The 25725-nt window shown below is 39.4% G+C and overlaps 2 protein-coding genes across 5 annotated transcripts in view; both read right to left on the bottom strand.

Annotated features, from left to right (window-relative positions):
• Positions 1 to 24694, bottom strand: part of LOC148729293 (uncharacterized) — a 32097-nt gene extending 7403 nt beyond the window's left edge. Inside the window, exons 1-13 of the mRNA XM_088763031.1 lie at positions 24623 to 24694; positions 23011 to 23074; positions 19418 to 19527; positions 17288 to 18435; positions 16691 to 16742; positions 16062 to 16160; positions 14748 to 14912; positions 14316 to 14393; positions 13217 to 13294; positions 4497 to 4595; positions 3427 to 3591; positions 2989 to 3066; positions 97 to 174 (exon numbers count right to left, since the gene is read on the bottom strand). Coding sequence (XP_088619157.1) covers positions 97 to 174; positions 2989 to 3066; positions 3427 to 3591; positions 4497 to 4595; positions 13217 to 13294; positions 14316 to 14393; positions 14748 to 14912; positions 16062 to 16160; positions 16691 to 16742; positions 17288 to 17457 — 1062 coding nt within the window. The 5' untranslated portion in view covers positions 17458 to 18435; positions 19418 to 19527; positions 23011 to 23074; positions 24623 to 24694. The remainder of the gene's footprint in view (positions 1 to 96; positions 175 to 2988; positions 3067 to 3426; positions 3592 to 4496; positions 4596 to 13216; positions 13295 to 14315; positions 14394 to 14747; positions 14913 to 16061; positions 16161 to 16690; positions 16743 to 17287; positions 18436 to 19417; positions 19528 to 23010; positions 23075 to 24622) is intronic.
• LOC148729294 (uncharacterized) lies at positions 7110 to 11995 on the bottom strand. 4 transcript variants are annotated; one of them, XM_088763024.1, is made up of 4 exons: positions 11775 to 11995; positions 10718 to 10897; positions 10201 to 10264; positions 7110 to 8750 (listed from the first exon to the last, which is right to left on the bottom strand). In XM_088763024.1, exons 1-4 carry the CDS (start codon positions 11851 to 11853, stop codon positions 8624 to 8626), a joined length of 450 nt encoding a protein of 149 aa, XP_088619150.1. In that variant the 5' UTR covers positions 11854 to 11995; the 3' UTR covers positions 7110 to 8623. The 4 variants fall into 4 exon arrangements, with proteins under 4 accessions (XP_088619150.1, XP_088619153.1, XP_088619151.1 ...); XM_088763027.1 differs by having other exon boundaries at positions 7110 to 10009; positions 10844 to 10897; XM_088763025.1 differs by having other exon boundaries at positions 10844 to 10897.
• Positions 24695 to 25725: the final 1031 nt, after the last annotated feature.

Raw genomic sequence — 25725 nt, 5'->3', positions numbered from 1 at the left:
ACAGTAAGTAGAAAGAAAGCTAACGAAAGTCTTTTTCAAATGTTCGACCTTCCCGCCAAACCTACAACTTATAATAAACTAAAAGCTGTTTCATACCACTTCTTGGCATCCTAAGTTCTTGTATTTACAATGAACTTCAATTAAAGGACAGTCATCACAAATATGGGCCACCAGCTAAAACAAAAAAATTAAAAAGATTTAGTCACGAGTGAGCAATCCTCACTCGTACATGGAAAAGAAATCATTGAGCGTCTCAAAAGTACTCCTTAGACTTCGTAACGTGTGTTACAAGAAAATTTGGTGATTTTTCCGTGTGGTTGTTTAAGCATATTTATTCGTTGTTTTCGTTATTCTAGCGTTCTCAATTCATGCGAGTTTCTTTCGTTTCAGTGACTCAAAAAAAAAAAAAAATACAGAAAAGCCACAGTAGTTTTTAGAAATAGATTTTGCATTGTTACTTTGTCTTCATTGTACAGCTGCCTATCGGTACTTTTCTTGTTCAATTCTAACGGTCTTCTGGTCTTTCTGGAAAAATTAGTTCTCATGGTAGTTGGCAGCTGAATTTTTACTCGTAACTTCAATATCCTTTCTTACGATCAAACTTAACACCAACCTTGCTTACATAAGCGGAAACTTTTAATTGCAAGTTTAATTTTATTTTATAAGTTGCTCTGTTGTAACTACCACTTTTTTCGATATTGAGAAGAATATGCTTCCTTTCTTTAACATCAAGAAATGGTTAGATATTCTAGTCTTCTCGGATAGGGACGAATAAATGGAGGTCCCGTCTCCTGCAGGGTTGGGGTAGGAGACGTTAATTTCCCATGCACGAGATTACTGTGTGATGGATGTCCTCCCTGGGGTGGGTTGGATGGGTAGGTGAAATCGCTACGGACTAAACACGGCTGGCAGAGGCGCCTGAATGATTTCAACCTTAAAAAATTGTAACTAAACACGTATGTTGTTTAGAGAAATAGAGACCTTTACCTTTACCTTTATCAAAGCTGTAAATTTTCTCCTAAGTTTCCTATTTCTAATGGCCTAAAGTGTATCGAACCTGCTCTTTCATTTTCGACATGTGACTATTTCAATACAAATCATTTAATTTCGAAGAGACGTTTACCGTTCCTTTTGTAATCCTACTCAAATATTGTCAATTTAAAGAACAATAGAACCTCACACCAGTTCAATACTTTTAAAGCAACTAATTTGTAAAGATTTTCCGATTACCAATTTAAGGTGGCTCGTACCGGTTTTCATCTTTTTGATGGTTCGTAACTTTGGAAGAATACAACAGAAAGACTGACCAAGGCCAGTTGAACACTTTTACGGGGTTGAATTACATAATCATTGGTTATCCAAAAATAAGTGTCATTTCATCACTAGTAGTTTCCATGGCAACGCTTTCATAGGCTTATTCAGACGCATTTTTTAGCTTGTGGCTTAAATAATTCGAAAACTAACCCGGTGACCCCCTGATTTTTTTCAGTGATTGCTTTTGGCACTTGAAAATGAAAATGCACAAAGATTTTTAAAAAATTCTACGGAGTGGAATTTCAGAAAATCTACAAAAAGGGCAATTTTCACACATCGCAAATTTCCTTCCGTAGAATTTTCTATTTTTTTTTCTGATGATTCCTTTCGACGTTATTATCATATTGGAACAATAAAAAGAGGGGGTCACCGGACTTGTTTTCATGCAATAGCTTTCGTGAGTTTAGCAATTTCCACGCGCGTTCTCGCGCATTTAAAGATCTGGATTCTATAAGATCGACATTTGCTCATGATCTGTTTTAGCTACCGCTGACAATTGCGTGTACTCGCGTGAGCACCAACGATCTGATGTTTACAGACGTTTACTACTAAGAAAATCATTAAACAGCCGTCAAAGACAGCCTCCCGAGCTCATCTTAAAAATCCTTCACATGACTTCTGGCTGTATCATATTATTTACCTTGAAGTTTCAAAGTCTTCTTCCACTTCAGGTAGATTACCCTTCACTTGAGTTCTTTTTTTTCGCCGTCACAAGATTTCATATCGGTTGAATATTTCTTTTAAAGGTGAAGTGAAGCAACCTTTACTTCTCCGAAAATCGTCTTCGTTATCTTAGTTTCTATCTCCTGCATTCATAGTGGCCGCTCAACACATCAACTACAAGCTCTTAGGTAAACTTCTCACATAAGTAGAAAAAAATGCTCGCGTCGCCATCTTTGTTTTAAATTTTCGTCTTGTAACCTCGCGCTTCTTTCGCACGTTTCTCTCGCGCGTGAGGCTAGAGTGATCTGTTCCTCGCGCGAGGAAACTGGTACGAGCCACCTTAAGTACAGTAGAGGTCATGTCAGTTGTTGGCCTGACTTAAAATAAAATGAAGTGGAACCGAAAGATTGTCTCGACCTTGACGTCCGTACAAGTTCACTTGAAGAAGTCGCCTGTACCAGGGAATCGTGACGAGTTCCCGTTCTCGCTGCCGAGTTGCTCTACTGAGCTAGTTTCCCCCGTTATTATTGTCCCGTCCGCGAGAGTTCAGTTCGCATGCGAAAAATGTATCGTCACATGTATGAGTCCCGAAACTGAGTTCAGCTACAAATTATAAAAAATGTTCCCTATTATTCTAAGGCATTTTCACTGCACAGTTTAACTGAACAAGCTTCCTTGTAGGGATTGTTATAGCGCAATGCCAAAGTGGATTGTTTTCCCACCATGGAGCTACTTAGATTACACTGAAATTCTGGCAGCCAGGCTCAGTCATGGCAGGGGTAACGACCTTGACGTCCGCTGACTGAGACCAGGAAAATATTCCAAAACAATATTCCACGTTCTCTGCAATGGTGAGCATGGAACGCCTTCCATTGCTCCCATAAAACAGGACTGGGCTATCAGTGTTTCATATAAAGCAATACTATGTCCCATGCGGGCTGTTTGCATAAACTTTCAATTTGTCTGTCGTTAGAATTAATTACGAAGGTCACTGAGAAAATTAAATGTTACCTTTTCTCGTGGAATATTCCTCAAACCACAATTGTTGTTACATTGAACTGGAAACCGTTGACAGACGTTATGATGTTGCTGAAGAAAATCATAATGACGTCTTTACAGCATAAGTAAATTTAAACTGAATTCGTACCATCTTATCAAAATATGACCAATACAGACAGGCCGTATTAACGAAATTGCTGGAGTAAAATGCGTACATTTTTAGCAGCAAGGAATCAAAGTTTAATAACCAAGCATTTACGCTCAACCGTTGTAAGATGTTTCTGTATGACAACTTTCTCTCGACTGAGAAAAATTGTCCCGAGCTCTACAAAATTTTGACTTAATAAAGATTGGAAATCATCACCACTTTTTCCAGTTTGGATAAAAAGCAGAAGTTGTGGAGGTTCCCCTTCTAGAAGCTATATAAAGAATAGATTTACGCTAACAAACCTGCTTGTTTTTAACGATCACTGGTCCTTTACAAAATTCACAATTGTCATTCCTCCAGACACATTCCCTTTTCTTGTGATTGTCCATATCTCGCCTGGTGAGCTTCTCTTTACATCCTGCATTTGGACACTCCACCACTTTGAACAGGCAATCTGATTGATGTTTCTTAAATAAAAATTATCGTTATAATAAATTGCAGTTTAATCATGAACCAATCTGCCACGACAAACGACATAAAACTGGCTAAAGGAGATTGGAAAGACATAATTTAGAGCCCAATAATCGGTCAAGTGACAGTTGAATGACATTTTTAGGATCTAAGCAAAGAGATGTGACATTAAGGTGTGATGTGTCGGTAGTCATGGTATGTCTAACATAAGTAATAAATAATAAATGTACGTCTACTGACCGATACTCATGGTCACGGACCGATACTCATGGTCCCGGACCGATACTCCCGGTCTTAAAATAAGTGAGGAGAATTTGCTACCTTTCTATAATCAAGAAATGGATAGATATTCTAGTTTTCTCGGATAATGACGAATAAACCGTAGGCCCCGTCTCCTGCAGGTTTAGGGGTAGGAGACGTTAATTTCCCACGCATGAGATTACTGTGTTGTGGATGTCCTCCCCTGAGGTGGGATGGGTGGGAATTGGCCCAGAAAAGCCCCCATGGAGAGTGGTCGACTAACGTATGTATGTATGTATGTATGTACTAAACTAAGCACCTATCAAAGGAGATCAAACTCGAAGAAACTGTTCCCGCTGTATCAAACTGCCAACCATACCTCCACAGATTGCAAATACTAAAATAACACCACTGTACAGTCCAGACAGTGACAATTGTACAAGGAACTATCTTATCGAGCCCTACCAGTAGTCTTTATCTGCTTCCTATAACCTTTTATCTGGTTGCCTTGGTGATTAAGAGTAACAGGAATAAGTGCAACACTTGCTTATTATTCAGGAGACAAAGTAAAATGTTTGAGAGAATTGCAAAAATTTGTGATTGACTGTAGATGATGTGATGGAGAGTAACCTAATTGTAGATACAACATAAATATCAATACCTGCACGGCACGAAGTTCTCCCGTCCAAGGACACCCGACATAGGAACATTTCACTGTAAGATCCAGAATTTTACGATGACAAGCGGCATCTGGAAATATCTGTCAACACAGACACAGACATCATAAATATTCAAGGTCAGTAACACCAATAAAGTATCAGCCGGTTACAGCGATGTCAAGATAATTGTGGTTAAAAATCATGATTTTATATACGTAAACGACGACATGAAGGACTTATGGTAAGGTAGGAACACAGCGAGATCTTGAGCGGGAAAAAAGGAGAAGAAAGAAATGCCCCTAACTTTGGCTGGAAGTAATAAAATGAACTAGCAGTATTTAAATGGACTGGCAGTAGTAAAATGAAATTAAAGTGCAGTTACTGTAATAAAAGGTGAGTTTTGAAAAGCCATCGGTGATCGGAGAATTCTCCGGCTCACTCAGAATTCTAGAGCTAAAAATTCTATGGCCGGTGCATATTTTCTTAGTCAGACATGGGGTCCATAAGTAGTATACTCCCCTCGTAATAAACGCTATTCTCCTTTTTATGGAATCCTGAATAATTACAGTAGGTGGAACATCGACTCATTAGTTTGCGTCGGCAGCAACTAACAAGACATGCGCTATTATTACCTTGTCACGCGACAGGGGTTCTCTGTCAATTGGACATTTCGGAGATTGGTTCCTGAGGTAAGGGAAAATGCAAAAACAAACAAACAGTCAAAAGCAAAAGATTAAAATTCTTTTACCCCATGTATCATGAGCTTTCATGTCTTCGCTTCTGTTTGTCCATAGTTAATCGATTAACTATGGTTTGTCGCTAAGCCATATTCACTGTTGCGTAATGAACCCACTGTGGTAAATTTGCATATGAAAATACAAATCATTTTGTGGTGATTCAATCTAACCGAAACAGACTAGAATGACCATATTTTTTCGGTAAGTTTGTCCGATGTTGCTTATTGCTTATAAATTTGACTACTAAATGATAACGCAGCTACCAATTATTAGGTAAAATGTATCATAGTTCTCGGTCGCTAATCGGTTTGTTTTGCTGTCCGCCCGATAAAGCTAGCCAACAGATAATTTCAGCCAAAGAAAACTTAAATACCCCTCAAAAAGTGATTCATCCGGTCAAGTTGGTAGAGCGCTGCACTAGTATCGCAGAGGTCAGTGGTTCGAATCCCGTACAGGCCTGAAATTTTTTTCAGGTCTGACTTTCACTATTGCTCAAATAGTGCTTTACTGCGAAGGATCGTGCTCATATACGTCTCATAACCGCAGTTCACACATATGTTTCATATGTTTGTTGTTGTTTGATTTATCATCTACGGGTTTATGTCGAAATAATTTGATGGCCTGCTCCCAGTTGGCTTGTTAGCTCAATTGGTAGAGCGCTGCACTAGTATCGCAGAGGTCAGTGGTTCGAATCCCGTACAGGCCTGAAATTTTTTTCAGGTCTGATTTTCACTATTGCTCAAATAGTGCTTTACTGCGAAGGATCGTGCTCATATACGTTAATCAAGATTGTTCGCTGTAAGGAAACAAAGACTCCACTACTCCGTGAGGCGGATAGCAAGCGACTAAAGCCAACTGCAGCCACAGTGCGCCGGCCACTGCCCTCCTGTATCGTAACACGTTTGGTGGAGTTTCATGAGGAATTGTTTAGTTATCTTGATCAGATTGTGGATGAAGTACAGTCTGTACCTGCGTTTGATGATGACGGTTGAAGAGTGAAGACGATCCAGGTATAACAGAAGACGGATATCAATAAGCAAAGAGGAATCGCTGCACCATAATAAGATCAGATAATTCCAAAAGTTCATCGCAGAATTAAGGATGCATACGAACCAAAATATCACTGTACCAACAACTGTACGCTTTGAAGAGATAACTAGCTTGTATTTTATCCCCAGTAACAAGGCGGAGAGTCTCTCCACGTTGATTGCAGTCATAGTAACAAGCGACACCGAACTCAAACTATAACCGTCTTCAAAACTTGATACCAGTGAGAGGCGTGGTGTAATCGTTACGTACTCTATCACTTGACAACAGCGCGTATGCCTTGTCGTTGTAGACAATGGTAAAATTAATGTTTCTACAGTAGTGTGTGTAAGCTTTAATCTACAGTGTGTGGAAGCTTTTATCAACCGATCAGGAACGATAAAAAATTACAATCAGATTACTTTCCGTGGACAGTTAAAGGAATGAACGCAGGAAAAGCGGCAGAGAGGTTGGAGATTCTCTCAGTAAACTGGAGTGACATCCAAAGGAGCATAACGGAAAATCAAACTGGATCACGATAATTACGCAAGCTGCCCTTCTGTAGATTTCCCAGTTTCTGGCTCTAGCTATCACAGTTTACCCTAGGATACCTTAATGGATATCTTTTCTACGCGAAGATGCGCATGATTAGCTATTAGATCCGATGACCGTGAATTTTGTGCTGGTTGTACTCAGTGTAAGTCTTTTGTTGCCATCTGTTGATGTTGAAGTATTGCGACAAAATCTGCCCTTACGAGTTGCAAGTTGAGTCTTATCGTCATTTAAACGTATTCCTTTAGTATTATTTGAAATATAAAGGGCGGGAAGAGTGTGCAGCTCAAAGTAACGAAATTTAAAAATGAAAATTATTTTCTTTTAATTGTTTATTTAACACAGTTCTTTTTTAATCATTTGTATGAGACGCTATTTCTATTGATATGCTACGAAGAGAGAATCTATCACAATATTAATGACCGGGAACTAAGAGATTCGTCAACAGTTTTATTTATCCTCGTAATGTTTGCCGATCACAATACAAACTATTTGCGATTTTGAAACCCAAATACTGCGACCCTAACAGAAAATGTATCCACGTTTTTCCTTCCATTTAACCGCTGATATAATGCGGTCTCGCCTTTTTAAAATTGCAATTAGTTTACATAGTATCCAATTAAATTTTGTAGTTTAAAAAAATCAACAAAATTGCTTGACCAAGAAAATTAATGATTAACGATTAGCTAAAAAGTTCACAATGTTTTTTTCACAAACGTCTGGAAGATAAGGACATACAGTAACTACTTTAATTAACATGTATTGAATTTACAAACTGATGGTGCACCAAGGTGCAGTTACTGTGACTGGTCGACGAAGTGTTCTTTAAGCAGCGGATCAACATTTCAAGATGGTAAGGAGCATGTTCAGACGTTTCTTGTTCTCTCGCAAAGGAGGCCGAGTAAACAGGAGCCATGTTATCGCCATTGTCATCTGTAGCACTCGATAACCTCTCCAAACTTGACAAAAAGGCCTCTAGCAGGTGCACTGAGGTACAACAAATGAAAAAGATCGCTTTCATTTTTGAAATCAATAACTGACAAATATGCATGATTTAATGGAGACGTTACAGAATTAATAGTTCCTGTTATAACATTATACCTGTTACGTCATCTGTCAGTCTATGTCAAACGGCAAATACATCAAATACGAAATATTTCAGTCACTAAAACTCTCTTAACCCTTTAACTGCCATGAGTGACCAAAACAGAATTTCTCCTTACAATATCAACTCAAAATCAAGCAGATAAATGATGAGAATAAATGAAAGTGTCAACTAGGGGATTATTAGCTGATCCAATACCAAATTCTCCCATCCAACATCATAAGAATTGTATGGGAAACAGTAAGGAGAATTGCTACTGAGATCTTGGGAGTGAAAAGATTTATCGTCCTCCGTAGCACTTGACAACTTGACTAAACCCGACGAAAATACACACCTGCCTGGTGTACTGAGGGTCATACAACAAACAAAAAAGATCCTAAGTCATTTTCTACGAAACCAGTGCAACAGGATGCGGCGATCGAGCGAGTGGGAACGGAGAGGATTCAAGGATTTCTGAAGTAATTTATCGTAAACAAAAACTAACAGCAAAACAGCAGGCACATCACACGAGACAGAAACCCAAAATGGAGTAGACGGCAGTGAACAGTACAAATTAAACGGGAACAGCTAACAGATGTTACCTAGAAAATGATACAATTAACAAATGGTGAACACCATAGCGTGTACTATTGAGTTATGGATGCACGCGGGAGGTTGCTAAGCACGAAAGAAGCGTAAGAGTCGCAAGAGGCGATAGCCGAGTGCGACTCTAGCTTCTTGAGTCTAAAAATAAAGTTAAAGATAAAAGATAAAGTTTAATCACGCTTCCTGAAATACTGACCAAAATCCTCTTTATAAGCTCTGTATCCAACAATCGGTGAAAGAGTTCAGCAGAACTATGAACAAATTGTGGTCTTTACCTTTTGTTTTATTAACATAACATTAAAACATTGTATCAAGAGTTCCCTTTTATTTAACAAATCTTACGTGATCAGAATAAAACAAGCGCGCGCGGAAAAATTGTCTTAGCATTTGCTCACGCTAGTAGCATACACCCATGGGAAAATAGTACATGCTGAATTAACCAGTCAGAACGCGCGCTTTGCTTTAGTTATGTTATAAAATAATCTAATGTATCACATGCAATAAAGCAAACATGAACAGAAAATGCGCGTTCAAAGATAACGTTAGACCGGATGTGACGTGTGGTCACACGACTGAAACTCGAGAGCTAATGACAAAATTACTCGACGCTTGTGGCACAAACGATTTTCGTGATTGATAAACTGTACGGCTGAGAACGATGACAAACGCTACAGCAAAAACGGGTAAGACCACTATAACTAAACAACAAGAGGATTCTACATACAAGTATGCAATGGTAGATTGAACCTAAGAAAATCAAATGGAACGGAAAAGAACTACTTGGCGAACAAATAGTTCTGACCTTAATGACAAACTATGAAACTTAAACTATAACTTGAGCGAAACAAAACGAACGAAACATGAGAACAAGACTAAGGAAATATAGCCCAACATCAAGAGTTGCAAGAAGAACAGAGGTTGTTTTGCAATAAACAGATTGAAATTATCACAAACTGTGCGAAAATTGTGCAAAGAAAATAAACCAATGAAGCGGGCACGTTTTGGAACAAACGCGCATCTCCAGCTACAATAAAAACATTAAAATATAGAGAGAAAAGCTAGTAAACAAAAGAACAAAATTGCCCAATGTTTCACTACGGAAAAGCAAATCCAGAAGCGAGCTAGAAACAAAGTAATGACTATGTGAATTTCGGGGTTTTACGCTCTAGATAACAAGCTAAGCGATTAAAAGCGATTCATCAATAAAAGGGCCAAGCACATGTACTTAAGGTAATAAAGAGAACGAACAATTCTACCTTGCTGGGAGCAAGTTCTCTAGCTCTTCAGCCCTCTCTAAGTCTAACAGTACAGGACAGCAGCACAAATACAACTTAATTACACCTGAAGGTTATTCTTACTTGAGGGCACCGTGAAACCACATTCCAAGGCCTTGTGAAACTACATTCGGAAGCTCTGTGAAACTACCGTAGATTCGAAGGCTCTGTGAAACTACATTGAAGCTACTTTAAAGATATTCATAAACATCGTAACCTTGCTAAATCATAAATTCCTAATAAAAAAAAACAAAAAATGTATAAATTATATATCTAGTGAGTGTCACATGTGCATGGGTAAATGGAAACATTACAGAATTAATTCTGTCTTTATATGAAATACCATCGATGTCAAATAGTGTATGCATCAAATAAGAATTTCTCGGTGACAAAAATTCTGTTGAGCTAGAGGCCTAACATTACCCACCAGGTAAAGTACTTTTTTCCTTCGACTAGTTCTTTGCTGAAATAGTACCTCAACCCCGGTAAATCTAAATAAAGAATAAGCAGTATTTTCGTAAAGAAAAAACTTTTAGTCTGGACGTATCTACAGTAAGAGAAAATCATTTTAAAAGGCGAGCATGATTTACTACTAAAAAACACGCTGACAAATTTTAATCTAATTGCAGGTTTAGTTTTACTGTGATTGAAGGGAGTAGCTTTTCTGAAAAAACTTCAACATGAAACGACGAGGTTTTGACCTTGGGGTGAACTATCTCGGTACTAAACTTCGCTGAGTACCCTCGTTTTACTACCTTCAGAATCAATGTTAGTGATGCTTATCAATGTTTGAGCTTTACTCCGGGACAATTCCCTAAACACTGTGTAAAAATGTTTCGTCTGAAGGAAAGATACTTGATACCTACAGAAGTCGATGTAAAGTCTTTTAAAAGTTTCAAGTTTAGAAATTATTCACTTTCGTCATGAGCCATGTACTCATGTACCTTGATCTGGATCTAACTCTACGCCGAGATCTGCCGACCCAAATGGCCCCAAAACAAGTCCGACGTACTTGACTGTTCCTCGAAATCTCGTGTTAGACAGACCACCCCAAAACAATACCTTCATACCTACTTCAACATCATTGATTGATTCAGGCTTAAAGCCCTGTTGCACAGTATCACCTGTAACGACAACAGAGAAATCATTTTAATCAAGTATGACAAAAGCAGTAAATAATCATAACGAACATCATACGAAATACATCACGATCACGAATTAGACTTCACTGATGTGCCAGTCTTAATGATCATGAGATGATTTATTGCGTCCGAAAACTGAACTGGAAAAAAGCGCCAGCTCAAATGAAAACATTTAGGAACTATGCAAATTATGATCCTGTAAATTTTTGTGAAGATCTCAAAGGTCTTTATTTAAGCCTTACGCGCGAAGCATCAGTCCCTGAGAGAGAACATGAGAACGTTAGCGTTAATCATCCCCGGAATTTTTTCCAAAAGGCTTTTATTTCTATTATATTGCTAACCGGCACGCGCCTGTCATGCATAAACGCGTGCGTGGGGTAAACAGTTGTCCATGGTGAAACAGTGATAGAAAGCGCGATATGAGGGAACGTGATATTTTTAATGAAAGATAAGAAAACACACCTCTCAGAGAACTGGACAAAATACCGCTACTTCAGAAATCGCGTCACTGGTAAGATTAAAAAAAAAACTAAAGAAGCTTATAACAGGCGCGTCATCGAGCAGGATAGTCATGACAGTACGGCTTTCTGGAGAACAGTGGAAAAACTTTTGTCAAGTGATCGCATAGAACCGTCGCCAACTTTAAAGATCGGGAACAATCTTCCCAGTGACATGCGTTCAATTGCAACCCATAACTTCTGTATTGGCTGTGACGAAGGATTACCGGTCAAAACTTCAGCTGTAGAAAATCTTTACGGCGCGCGGCCAATTTATATTATCAACTCAGGTAATAAAAAAAACCAAGTTATCTTATTACACCCGCCATCGACGCAGCACCGCAGTTTGTTTAGAAACTTACCCTTTTTAACCTTGACTTTAGGTGCCCTTTTCTTGATGGGCCCGCCCATGGCTTCGTTGGTCGTTTTGTTTACCTGCATAGCTTATATTGATCCTGGTTTTTCATTCTTTCCATCTGCTGCACCAGACCCTGCACGGTGGACGTTAGACTGGCTATCTGCTGCGATTGGTCATTCAACTGCTGTGACTGATAATTCAACTGCTGTGACTGATAATTCAACTGCTGTGACTGATAATTCAACTGCTGTGACTGATCATTGTGGGTGGACATCACCCGCTCCATCTGCTGTGTTTGTTCTATACTTTTGGCCGTCAATATCTCAATCTGCTTTGACTGATCTCTAACCTGATTCTGAGTGATCTCAAGACTGCAAAGAGCTAAGTTCAAGTGGCTTTCCATGTGTGATTCCAAGTGAGATTTGGTCTCTGCTCTTTGAAACTGAAAAAAGACAATGATGTTATCAAACTCTTTTAAAACAATCCTAACATTCAAATTTTTAGTCTTTGATTTAAATGTTACTTCCAAAAATATACAATTTAATTGAAATGGCCCATTGGTTATTGGGTTTGTTTTTAACCAAGCAATGAAAAAAATACTACGTATTTATTGACTGATCGAGTGGGAGGGCCTGACTGGAAAATTTAGCTCGAAGTCATGACGCACGCACCAAGCGCAGTGAGGTCCGTGGCTCTCGACTGAAAGCCTAATATTTCCCGTCCAGGAGCCCGTTTCTCGAAAGTCCCGCAAATTAACGGGCACGTAATTAAAGCTGTTCTGTTTTTATTCAAGCTGGGGAATTCAAAAGTTTTTTGAAATAAGACAATAAAAATGATCAGCTCCAGAAAAAAAATGGACTGATTTAGGTTGCCATAACCTGCTTTTCTATCCTTTAAATTTGATTTTAATACATGGCTTCGAATCCGTTAAGGGACCGGAAACTTTCGGGAAACGGGCCGCAGGCGACCAAATTCAGTAAATAAGCATTTTATCGTAGGACGGCGTCCACGTTAAAAATCGTAAAAATTTGACCAAAATTTAATATTACTCCAAAGTCCTGCTTTCACTTGTCTTACGCATTGGAGTAGTTTTAATTTAACTTTTTCGTCCACACTTTCCGTAAGACGCAAGTTTGTAAATCCGTATTATTGTTTTCAAACACTCGTTTATGCGCAGCGTTTGACCGTTGCGTTCAGAGGACCGAACGGCTTTTCCTGGAATGGCTCACGTCAACCCGTTCGTCCCTACACACGTCAGCTTTCATTATGCTTTTCTATAGGATTGCACTGGCAGGGAAGTACGGGTCATTTAATTTCATTGAAATTCATTTTTAAATGTGGTATGGAAATACAGTAAGTAGAAAGAAAGCTAACGAAAGTCTTTTTCAAATGTTCGACCTTCCCGCCAAACCTACAACTTATAATAAACTAAAAGCTGTTTCATACCACTTCTTGGCATCCTAAGTTCTTGTATTTACAATGAACTTCAGTTAAAGGACAGTAATCACAAATATGGGCCACCAGCTAAAACAAAAAAATTAAAAAGATTTAGTCACGAGTGAGCAATCCTCACTCGTACATGGAAAAGAAATCATCGAGCGTCTCAAAAGTACTCCTTAGACTTCGTAACGTGTGTTACAAGAAAATTTGGTGATTTTTCCGTGTGGTTGTTTAAGCATATTTATTCGTTGTCCGCTCAACACATCAACTACAAGCTCTTAGGTAAACTTCTCACATAAGTAGAAAAAAATCCTCGCGTCGCCATCTTTGTTTTAAATTTTCGTCTTTTAATCTCGCGCTTCTTTCGCACGTTTCTCTCGCGCGTGAGGCTAGAGTGATCTGTTCCTTGCGCGAGGAAACTGGTACGAGCCACCTTAAGTACAGTAGAGGTCATGTCAGTTGTTGGCCTGACTTAAAATAAAATGAAGTGGAACCGAAAGATTGTCTCGACCTTGACGTCCGTACAAGTTCACTTGAAGAAGTCGCCTGTACCAGGGAATCGTGACGAGTTTCCGTTCTCGCTGCCGAGTTGCTCTACTGAGCTAGTTTCCCCCATTATTATTGTGCCGTCCGCGAGAGTTCAGTTCGCATGCGAAAAATGTATCGTCACATGTATGAGTCCCGAAACTGAGTTCAGCTACAAATTATAAAAAATGTTCCCTATTATTCTAAGGCATTTTCCCTGCACAGTTTAGCTGAACAAGCTTCCTTGTAGGGATTCTTATAGCGTAATGCCCAAGTGGATTGTTTTCCCACCATGGAGTTACCTAGATTACACTGAAATTCTGGCAGCCAGGCTTAGTCATGGCAGGGGTAACGACCTTGACGTCCGCTGACTGAGACCAGGAAAACATTCCAAAACAATATTCCACGTTCTCTGCAATGGTGAGCATGGAACGCCTTCCATTGCTCCCATAAAACAGGACTGGGCTATCAGTGTTTCATATTAAGCAATACTATGTCCCATGCGGGCTGTTTGCATGAACTTTCAATTTGTCTGTCGTTAGAATTAATTACGAAGGTCACTGAGAAAATTAAATGTTACCTTTTCTCGTGGAATATTCCTCAAACCACAATTGTTGTTACATTGAACTGGAAACTGTTGACAGACTTCATGATGTTGCTGAAGAAAATCGTAATGACGTCTTTACAGCATAAGTAAATTTAAAATTCGTACCATCTTATCAAAATATGACCAATACAGACAGGCCGTATTAACGAAATTGCTGGAGTAAACTGCGTACATTTTTAGCAGCAAGGAATCAAAGTTTAATAACCAAGCATTTACGCTCAACCGTTGTAAGATGTTTCTGTATGACAATTTTCTCTCGACTGAGAAAAATTGTCCCGAGCTCTAAAAAATTTTGACAATAAAGATTAGAAATCATCACCACTTTTTCCAGTTTGGATAAAAAGCAAAAGTTGTGGAGGTTCCCCTTCTAGAAGCTATATAAAGAATAGATTTACGCTAACAAACCTGCTTGTTTTTAACGATCACTGTTTCTTTACAAAATTCACAATTGTCATTCCTCCAGACACATTCCCTTTTCTTGTGATTGTTCATATCTCGCCTGGTGAGCTTCTCTTTACATCCTGCATTTGGACACTCCACCACTTTCAACAGGCAATCTGATTGATGTTTCTTAAATAAAAATTATCGATATAATAAATTTCAGTTTAATCGTGAACCAGTCTGCCACGACAAACGACATAAAACTCGCTAAAGGAGATTGGGAAGACATAATTTTGAGCCCAATAATCGGTCAACTGACAGTTGAATGACATTTTTAGGATCTAAGCAAAGAGATGTGAAATTAAAGTGTGATGTGTCGGTAGTCATGATATGTCTAACATAAGTAATAAATAATAAATGTACGTCTACTAACCAATACTCATGGTCCCGGACCGATACTCATGGTCCCGGACCGATACCCATGGTCCCGGACCGATACTCATGGTCCCGGACTGATACTCATGGTCCCGGACCGATACTCATGGTCACGGACCGATACTCATGGTCCCGGACTGATACTCATGGTCACGGACCGATACTCATGGTCACGGACCGATACTCATGGTCACGGACCGATACTCATGGTCACGGACCGATACTCATGGTCCCGGACCGATACTCATGGTCACGGACCGATACTCATGGTCACGGACCGATACTCATGGTCTTAAAATAAGTGAGGAGAATTTGCTACCTTTCTATAATCAAGAAATGGATAGATATTCTAGTTTTCTCGGATAAGGACGAATAAAGCGTAGGCCCCGTCTCCTGCAGGGTTAGGGGTAGGAGACGTTAATTTCCCACGCACGAGATTACTGTGTTGTGGATGTCCTCCCCTGAGGTGGGATGGGTGGGAATTGGCCCTAAAAAGCCCCCATGTGGAGTGGTCGACTAACGTATGTATGTATGTATGTATGTATGTACTAAACTAAGCACCTATCAAAGGAGATCAAACTCGAAGAAACTGTTCCCGCTGTATCAAACTGCCAACCATACCTCCACAGATTACAAATACTAAAATAACACCACTGTCCAGTCCAGACAGTGACAATTGTACAAGGAACTATCTTGTCGAGCCCTACCAGTAGTCTTTATCTGCTTCCTATAACCTTTTATCTGGTTGCCTTGGTGATTAAGAGTAACAGGAATAAGTGCAACGCTTGCTTATTATTCAGGAGACAAAGTAAAATGTTTGAGAGAATTGCAAAAATTTGTGATTCACTGTAGATGATGCGATGGAGAATAACCTGATTGTAGATACAACATAAATATTAATACCTGCACGGCACGAAGTTCTCCCGTCCAAGGACACCCGACATAGGAACATTTCACTGTAAGATCCAGAATTTTACGATGACAAGCGGCATCTGGAAATATCTGTCAACACAGACACAGACATCATAAATATTTAAGGTCAGTAACACTAATAAAGTATCAGCCGGTTACATCGATGTTCAGATAATTGTGGTTAAAAATCATGATTTTATATACGTAAACGACGACTTGAAGGACTTATGGTAAGGTAGGAACAGAGCGAGATCTTGAGCGGGAAAAAAGGAGAAGAAAGAAATGCCCCTAACTTTGGCTGAAAGTAATAAAATGAACTAGCAGTATTTAAATGGACTGGCAGCAGTAAAATGAAATTAAAGTCCAGTTACTGTAATAAAAGGTGAGTTTTGAAAAGCCATCGGTGATCGGAGAATTCTCCGGCTCACTCAGAATTCTAGAGCTAAAATTCTATGGCCGGTGCATATTTTCTTAGTCAGACATGGGGTCCATAAGCAGTATACTCCCCTCGTACTAAACGCTATTCTCCTTTTTATGGAATCCTGAATAATTACAGTAGGTGGAACATCGACTCATTAGTTTGCGTGGCCAGCAACTAATAAGACATGCGCTATTATTACCTTGTCACGCGACAGGGGTTCTCTGTCAATTGGACATTTCGGAGATTGGTTCCTGAGGTAAGGGAAAATGCAAAAACAAACAAACAGTCAAAAGCAAAAGGTTAAAAATCTTTTATCCAATGTATCATGAGCTTTCATGTCTTCGCTTCTGTTTGTCCATAGTTAATCGATTAATTATGGTTTGTCGCTAAGACATATTCACTGTTGCGTAATAAACCCACTGTGGTAAATTTGCATACGAAGATACAAATCATTTTGTGGTGATTCAATCTAACCGAAACAAACTAGAATGACCATATTTTTTCGGTAAGTTTGTCCGATGTTGCTTATTGCTTATACATTTGACTACTAAATGATAACGCAGCTACCAATTATTAGGTAAAGTGTATCATAGTTCTCGGTCGCTAATCGGTTTGTTTTGCTGTCCGCCCTATAAAGCTAGCCAACAGATAATTTCAGCCAAAGAAAACTTAAATACCCCTTGGAAAGTGATTCATCCAGTCAAGTTGTTATTCAGCTTTCCAACAAACAAAGCTTTGGTGAAAGCTGATCGTTCTATAACTTGTTACAGCATTCGATTCAATAATCCGTCCTTACCTCAACAAGCTCTCTGAGCAGATCTTACAAAGTCTGTGGCCACATCCTAAAATCTGTATGGGATCTTTTATTGTTAATTGACACACGGGACATTCAAAATCGTCAGGAACTTCACTTGTAAACTCGAACTCATAGCCGCCTAGTTCTGGAACATTCTGGCCAGCCGCCATTGTGATTTGGGTTTCAAAACGAAAGCAGACGAGGTAATCAGTACGTCTTGCGTGACGACCAGAGGAACAAACCTAATTCCCAGACTCTCTGAGACTCTAGGCAAGCCTTTTGATAATTAATGTTCGTGAGGCAAAAGATGCATTAACAAATCAGTGAATAACAACAGAGGCGGGGGAAGAAAAAGCACTGCATAAAGTCAATATGTTTTGTGCACTAACTGGCTCAGCGTGCAGGATCGAAAGGAAACAGGAAAATTTGAATTTTCCAAAGACAACGAATTCAGAAAATGCGTAGAATACTATGCCCTGTGAAGAATAATACCCGGGAGTAAAGTGTACAATATTAAAAGCTAAAACGCTTCTAAAGACCTGCAGGAGCGTTGTAAGCATTTAAAGTAATTGAATTTGTACCTGGTATTCAGGTTTTTATTGTGAAAAGGGTGAGTCTTTCACTTTGCCATTCACCGTCTGCCATAATTTACAACGTTGGGGTGTAGCACACCCCCAGGCTACATCAAGAAAGATTCTTATATTTAATATTTAAATGTTAAGGTCTCTTTCTGCACTGCTGTTCTAAAGGGTGTAGGCGAAAAGAACATTTTTTAGTTAATTTTTTTGCTTAGAGCGAGTATGCTAAGGAAAACACCCCAGAGTAGGGAATGTGTCTTAAATAGCCCTTAAATTGAATTAGTTTTTCCAAAGACAAGTTTCAGTGTAATTCATAAATCCAGCAGTAATAGCCTTTACTTGCTTAGCTGGCAGAAAATTAGCCACGAACATTATTAATATAAAGTAAGGCAAATAAGCATGTACATGTCTTAAGTTGGTGAAGATTATCTCCAACTGCATTACAATAGAACAACCTGACCTTTTAGTCATAAGACACATTGTTCCGTTCTGAAAAACACTGATCCGCTGGAACAAACGAACGCCAGTGTTCATCATTTGTACCGCTTCAGTCTGTGACAACTTAAAAACCTACAGAATCAAAGCAATCCATAAATACCACTTCAGATGTGATTTGCAAGTGAAGACATATATGAGCTGTAGAACTCCTACTAATGTATTGTTATAAATTTCTCTTCCCTTTCCTTTCCTTTCCTTTGGCGCCTGACAGCTTTGAATGAGAACCGTAATTTCTTAAACAGGGATTATTTTTGATAATGTTCTTCACTGCTTGTCGCACTTCCCTAATTTTCCAGAAATAAAGAATCGGGTTTAGGGTTGAGTTTAAAGTAACCAATGTCCCTGTAAATTGCCTTAAAAACAAAATTAATGAAGATTTTCTCTGTATGTAAACAAAGACTCCACTACTCCGTGAGGCGGATAGCAAGCGACTAAAGCCAACTGCAGCCACAGTGCGCCGGCCACTGTCTTCCTGTATCGCGACACGTTTGGTGGAGTTTCATGAGGAATTATTGGGTTATGCGGATGAAGTACAGTCTGTACCTGCGTTTGATGATGACGGTTGAAGAGTGAATAAGATCCAGGTATAACAGAATGCGGATATCAATAAGCAAAGAGGAATCGCTGCACCATAATAAGATCAGATAATTCCAGAAGTTCATCGCAGAATGAAGGATGCATACGAACCAAATTATCACTGTAGCAACAACTGTACGCTTTAAAGAGACAAGTAGCTTGTATTTTATCCCCAGTAACAAGGCAGAAAGTCTGTCCATGTTGATTGCAATCATAGTAACAACCGACACCGAACTTAAACTACAACCTTCTTCAAAACTTGACACCAGTGAGAGGCGTGGTGTAATCGTTACTTATTACACGACTCAGGCAGTCAGAGGGCCAATAACTAAAATCAACCAATCAAAATGCTCTATTGCCGGTCCAATATTCTCTAAGTATTGGACCGGGCACTGTCCCGAATGATCCCGAGTGATACCACATTTGTCTTAAGTTGGTGAAGATTATTTCCAACTGCATTACAATAGGACAACCTGACCTTTTAGTCATAAGACACATTGTTCCGTTCTGAAAAACACTGATCCGCTGGAACAAACGAACGCCAGCGTTCATCATTTGTACCGCTTCAGTCTGTGACAACTTAAAAACCTACAGAATCAAAGCAATCCATAAATACCACTTCAGATGTGATTTGCAAGTGAAGACATATATGAGCTGTAGAACTCCTACTAATGTATTGTTATAAATTTCTCTTCCCTTTCCTTTCCTTTCCTTTTGGCGCCTGACAGCTTTGAAAGGGAACCGTAATTTCTTAAACAGGGATTATTTTGATAATGTTCTTCACTGCTTGTCGCACTTCCCTAATTTTCCAGCAATAAAGAATCGGGTTTAGGGTTGAGTTTAAATTACCCAATGTCCCTGTAAATTACCTTAAAAACAAAATTAATGAAGATTTTCTCTGTAAGTAAACAAAGACTCCACTAAAAAAACACTAGCGTCGGGACTCAGTGGTACTGTGTCGTACTATGTCGTACTTTGTCGTTCTTAGAAGTCTTAGAAGTGGTACTGTGTCGTTCTTGGAAGTCTCTATGATAGTTTTGGTATCGGAGCCCAAAGCATAGAGAAAGCACAATTGTCTCTTCAAGATACCTTAGACAAAAGTATCACAAGTAAATGACAACATCACAAAGACCGTTTCTGAGATGAAACAATGGCACAGTAGAAAGGAAACCACAGCAAACAATGGCCCCGAAGGAACCGTGTGTCTCATAAAACTCAAGTCTCACTTAACCTTCTCAAAGAAGGAATGCACCGCCTGCACAACAGCATAGCTTCAATTAACAACGACTATCTCCAAGACATTGAATTGAGCACATTACTTACAACAGTTGTGGAGAATCTACATACAGTTTCACATTTTAAGCACGAGACCTTCACCGCATTACAGTATTCCCAAGACTTTAGATTAATTACCAAGGAGTCGTTGAAGAGAGTAACGAAATGGGCAGCCAAGTATTTTACACATGAAAAATCCTACTATCCTGTCCCTCAGACCAGCACGGAGTTTGCAAATGTAAACTTTATGCGACCTCTACCTTCAGTAGAGATGGACCCCGAGGTTAAAAGTGCTATGAAAGAATTTGTGGAGAAGTATCGTCCCCTGAGGCAAAGGACAGTGCGGGAGGAAACTACCAAGCTTAAAGACAGGGTAGGGGCTTTACCACCGGCCGTCTACACGAAGCAACAAGATCCCACCATAGTGAACTTGTTGGCAGGTTAGCTCAATGGATAGAGCGCTGGACTGTTGTGCGGGAGGTTGAGGGTTCGAGCCCCGGCCGGACCAACACTCAAAGTCTTAAAATAATTGAGGGGCTTCTATTGATACCAGCCTAGTGCTGAAAGGACCACCCTACCTAAAAAGAGATGACTTTGACTTTGAGAAGAATTTGCTACCTTTCTATAACATCAAGAAATGGTTAGATATTCTAGTCTTCCCGGATAGGGACGAATAAATGGAGGTCCCGTCTCCTGCAGGGTTGGGGGTAGGAGACGTTGATTTCCCACACACGAGATTACTGTGTGATGGATGTCCTCTCCTGAGTGGGATGGGTGGGTTTAGTGGGCCTGCAGTGATTTGCACAAGCTGTTGCAGTGTCCCTGCCTGTCGGCGAATCTTATAAATCAAATCAAATCAAAATCACTAGGTAACGATTTTAACTCGGGAGATCAGTCAGTAGGGTTGAGTAGCGACAAAGGAGCTGTTCAAGCTACTTCGGGGGGTGGGAATGAGTCAGATATCACATTCGTTGACGACTGTATCGTTAAAGTGGCAGTTGCTGAGGTGCGAACAAATGCAGACGAATATGACACGGACTCAGAAAACGACTTTTCTGACCAAGAGGATGAAGAAATGACCTCAATTATGGTTTCTAGATCTGGGCGGCCAGTTCGCGCTCATTTTCGCCTGGATTTCTAAGGTACGCTTTCTCCAATAACCTAGTTGAAAAGTAGACAAAAGAACGTTCGTTTCCGATCATTTCATCAGAGCCAACCGCAATCGAAGCTTTGTAAAACAAAACATAAATCCAATATATTGTGCTAGAAGACTTTTCACAAGTTTGTTTTCTTTCTGATGATCTTCTTTCCAACATTTTGACCCGTTAAGTGGTTGCAAAGGAATGTTGCGCACGGGAAAACAGACGTTTGTGTTCAGAAGAGTCGTAACTGACTGAAAGTCTTTTGAAAAATCTTATTTCATCCCGGAACTAAGAAAAAGCAGTTTTTATTGCATCAGTTTTCGACTAAATTTTCGAGTTTACGCTATATGTTCTCTTCAGCCAAAATTATAGGGTCGGAAAGTAATAGTTAACTTGCCAAGTTAATCATTAACAGTCATTTAACTGACAACTGGCAAATGGCCGAAAATTTAACTGAAAACTGATAAATGGCCGAAATTTTAACTGACAACTGATATTCATACCTCCCCTCCCCCCCATCCAGACCCTCCTGTACGGCTGAGAACGACGAAAAACGCTACAGCAAAAACGTGGAAGACGACTACAACTAAACAACAAGAAGATTCTACATACAAGTCTGCAAGGTTAGAGCGAATCTAAGAACATCAAATGGAACGGAAAAGAACTAATTCGCAAGCAAATAGTTCTGACCTAATAAGTGGCAAACTATGAAATTGAAACTATAACTAGAGCGAAACAAAACGAACGAAACGTGAAACAAAGGAAATATAGCCCAACAGCAAGAGTAGCAAAAGGATCAGAGGTTTTTTTGCAATAAACTGTTTGAAATTATCCCAAACTGTGCGGAAATTGTGCAAATAAAAAACCCAATGAAGCGGGGACGTTTTGGAGCAAACGCGCATGTCCAGCGACAATAACAGCAGATTGAAATAAAGTGAGAAATGCCGTAAAACAAAAGAACAAAATTGCCTAATTTTTCACTACGGAAAAGCAAATACAGAAGCGAGCGAGAAAGAAAATAATGACGAAGTGAATTTGCGGGTTCTACGCTCTAGATAACAAGCTGAGTGATTAAAAACGTTTCAGAAATAAAAGGCTCAAGCACGTGTACTTAAGGTCACAATCAGCATGAACAATCCTACCTTGCCAGGAGCAAGTTCTCTAGCTCTTTAGCCCTCTTTAAGTCTAACAGTACAGGACGGCAGCACAGACTCAACTAAATTACACCTGAAAATTACTTTTACTTAAGGGTGAATAACCGATGGATGGCACCGTGAAACCACATTTCAGGGCCCTGTGCTACAATATTCGAAGGCCGTTTGTGACAACAGATTACAAGGCCCTGTGAAACTACATTCGAAGGCTCTGTGAAACTACATTCGAAGGCTCTGTTAAACTACATTCGAGCTACTGTAAAGATATTCCTAAAAATCCTATTCTTGCTAAATCATAAATTTCTATTGAAAAAAAAAAACAAAATATGCAGAAATTATATATCTAGAGACTGTCACATGTGTAAGGGTATACGGAAACGATGCAGAATTCTGTCTTTATCACCATGTCAAATGCCATCGATGTCAAAATAGCGCATACATCAAATAAGAATTTATTGCTCACAAAAATTCTCTCTAGCTAGAAACCTAACATTACCCACCAGTTAAAGTATTTTTTTCCAAATAACATTCCGTTGCTTCCAAGGTGCTCTCGCGTCAGTAACTCTAAATAAAGAATAAGCAGTATTTTCGTGAGGAAACGACTTTCAGTCTGGAGGTATCTACAGTAAGAGAAAATCAATATAAAAGGCGAGCCCGATTTACTACTAAAATTAACATAACTTTAGGTTTAGTTTTACTGTGAGTGAAGGGAGTATCTTTTCCGACAAAACCACAACATGGAAGGACATCGTTTTGACCTTGGGGTGAACTTTCTCGGCACTAAACTTCACTGAGGACCTTCGTTTTATCACCTTCAGAAAAATTTCAGTGATGCTTATCAGTGTTAGAGCTTTACTCCGGTGGAGTTCCTGAGACACTGTGTAAGAATATTTCGTCTGAAGGAAAGATACTTGATGCAGTAGTCGGTGAAAAGTCTATTTAAAGGAGCACTCTGATGAAACCGCCCTAAAATTTGAAAACCCGAAAAATTCAGTTATTTCATTATAATATGAATTTTTAGTGATTAATAAAGCCTTTTCAATAATAATTTTAGTTGAAAGTCAATTCTAGGGCGAGAAATTACGATTTGAAAACCGTTCCGCCATTAATTTTCGTAATCACTTCGCAGGCTCAAGAAGACTGGCGCGAGTTTGGAGATTACTCATTTGACGCGCCGTGCTCGTGGCTAATTTTCAAAAACAGTATTTTGATCGTCTATATATATATAGATATCTTATTAACCAAGCGCGAGGGCCGTACTGGGAGAATATCGGCCCGTGGTCTTGACAGTACGGACCGAGCGCAGCGAGGTCCGTACAAAAAAGACCGAGGGCCGATATTCTTCCAGTACGGTCCCGAGAAAGCTTGGTTAATAAGAGATTTATTATACGACTTGAGTTCAAAGGGACACAACTGCGGTATCATTGGGGACCATTCGGGAGAAAGTGCCCGGTCCAATGCTGAGAGAATATTGACCGGCAATAGAGCATTTTGATTGGTGGATTTTAGTTATTGGCCTTCTGACTGCCCAAGTCGTGTAATAATGCTTTTTATAACACTAAGACTATTTCACTAAATTTCACGAGGTTTCTGTTTAAATATAAAAGTGTGTTGAGTAATCTACGTCACAATGGGTTGGACCGTGACGTAGATTACTCATTTGACGCGCCGTGATCGTGGCTAATTTTCAAAACCAGTATTTTGATCGTATATATTGCTTTTTATTACACTAAGACTAAGACTATTTCACTAAATTTCACGAGGTTTCCGTATAAATATAAAAGCGTCTTGAGTAATCTACGTCACAATGGGAGTGACCGCTGACCGAAGATAAGTTGGCCGTGATTACGAAAATTAACGGCGGAACGGTTTTCAAATCGTAATTTCTCGCCCTACAATTGACTTTCAACTAAAATTATTACTGAAAAGGCTTTATTAATCACTAAGAATTCATATTATAATGAAATAACTAAATTTTTCGGGTTTTCAAATTATAGGGCGGTTTCATCAGAGTGCTCCTTTAAAAGTTTCAAGTTTAGATATTATCCACTTTCATCATGAGACATGTACTCACAAGTTATCTAAATTAGTACACCCAAATAATCATAATACCTTGGTCTAGATCTAACGCTACGCCGAGATGATTTCCAAATAGCTGACGTATATATCCGACGTACTTGACTGTTCCTCGAAATCTCGTGTTAGACGGACCAACCCTCAACAATACCTTCATACCTTCTTTAATATCATAGATTGATTCAGGCTTAAAGCCCTGTTGCACAGTATCACCTGTAACGACAACAGAGAAATCATTTTAATTAAGTATGACAAAAGCAGTAAATAATCATAACGAACATCATACGAAATACATCACGATCACGAATTAGACTTCACTGATGTGCCAGTCTTAGTGATCATGAGATGATTTATTGCATCCGAAAACTGAACTGGAAAAAAGCGCCAGCTCAAATGAAAACATTTAGGAACTATGCAAATTATGATCCTGTAAATTTTTGTGAAGATCTCAAAGCTCTTTATTTAAGCCTTACGCGCGAAGCATCAGTCCCTGAGAGAGAACATGAGAACGTTAGCGTTAATCATCTCCGGAATTTTTTTCAAATGGCTTTTATTTCTATTATATTGCTGACCGGCACGCGCCTGTCATGCATAAACGCGTGCGTGGGGTAAACAGTTGTCCATGGTGAAACAGTGATAGAAAGCGCGATATGAGGGAACGTGATATTTTTAATGAAAGATAAGAAAACACACCTCTCAGAGAACTGGACAAAATACCGCTACTTCAGAAATCGCGTCACTGGTAAGATTAAAAAAAGCTAAAGAAGCTTAAACAGGCGCGTCATCGAGCAGGATAGTCATGACAGTACGGCTTTCTGGAGAACAGTGGAAAAACTTTTGTCAAGTGATCGCATAGAACCGTCGCCAACTTTAAAGATCGGGAACAATCTTCCCAGTGACATGCGTTCAATTGCAACCCATAACTTCTGTATTGGCTGTGACGAAGGGTTACCGGTCAAAACTTCAGCTGTAGAAACTCTTTACGGCGCGCGGCCAATTTATATTATCAACTCAGGTAATAAAAGAAAACCAAGTTATCTTATTACACCCGCCATCGACGCAGCACCGCAGTTTGTTTAGAAACTTACCCTCTTTAACCTTGACTTTAGTTGCCCCTTTCTTGATGGGCCCGCCCATGG

The sequence above is a fragment of the Stylophora pistillata genome, chromosome 6 (assembly GCF_964205215.1).
Source record: "Stylophora pistillata chromosome 6, jaStyPist1.2, whole genome shotgun sequence".
Taxonomy (NCBI): Eukaryota; Metazoa; Cnidaria; class Anthozoa; order Scleractinia; family Pocilloporidae; genus Stylophora; species Stylophora pistillata.
The sequence above is the reverse complement of the archived record's forward strand: the minus strand, read 5'-3'. Positions and strand labels throughout refer to the sequence as shown.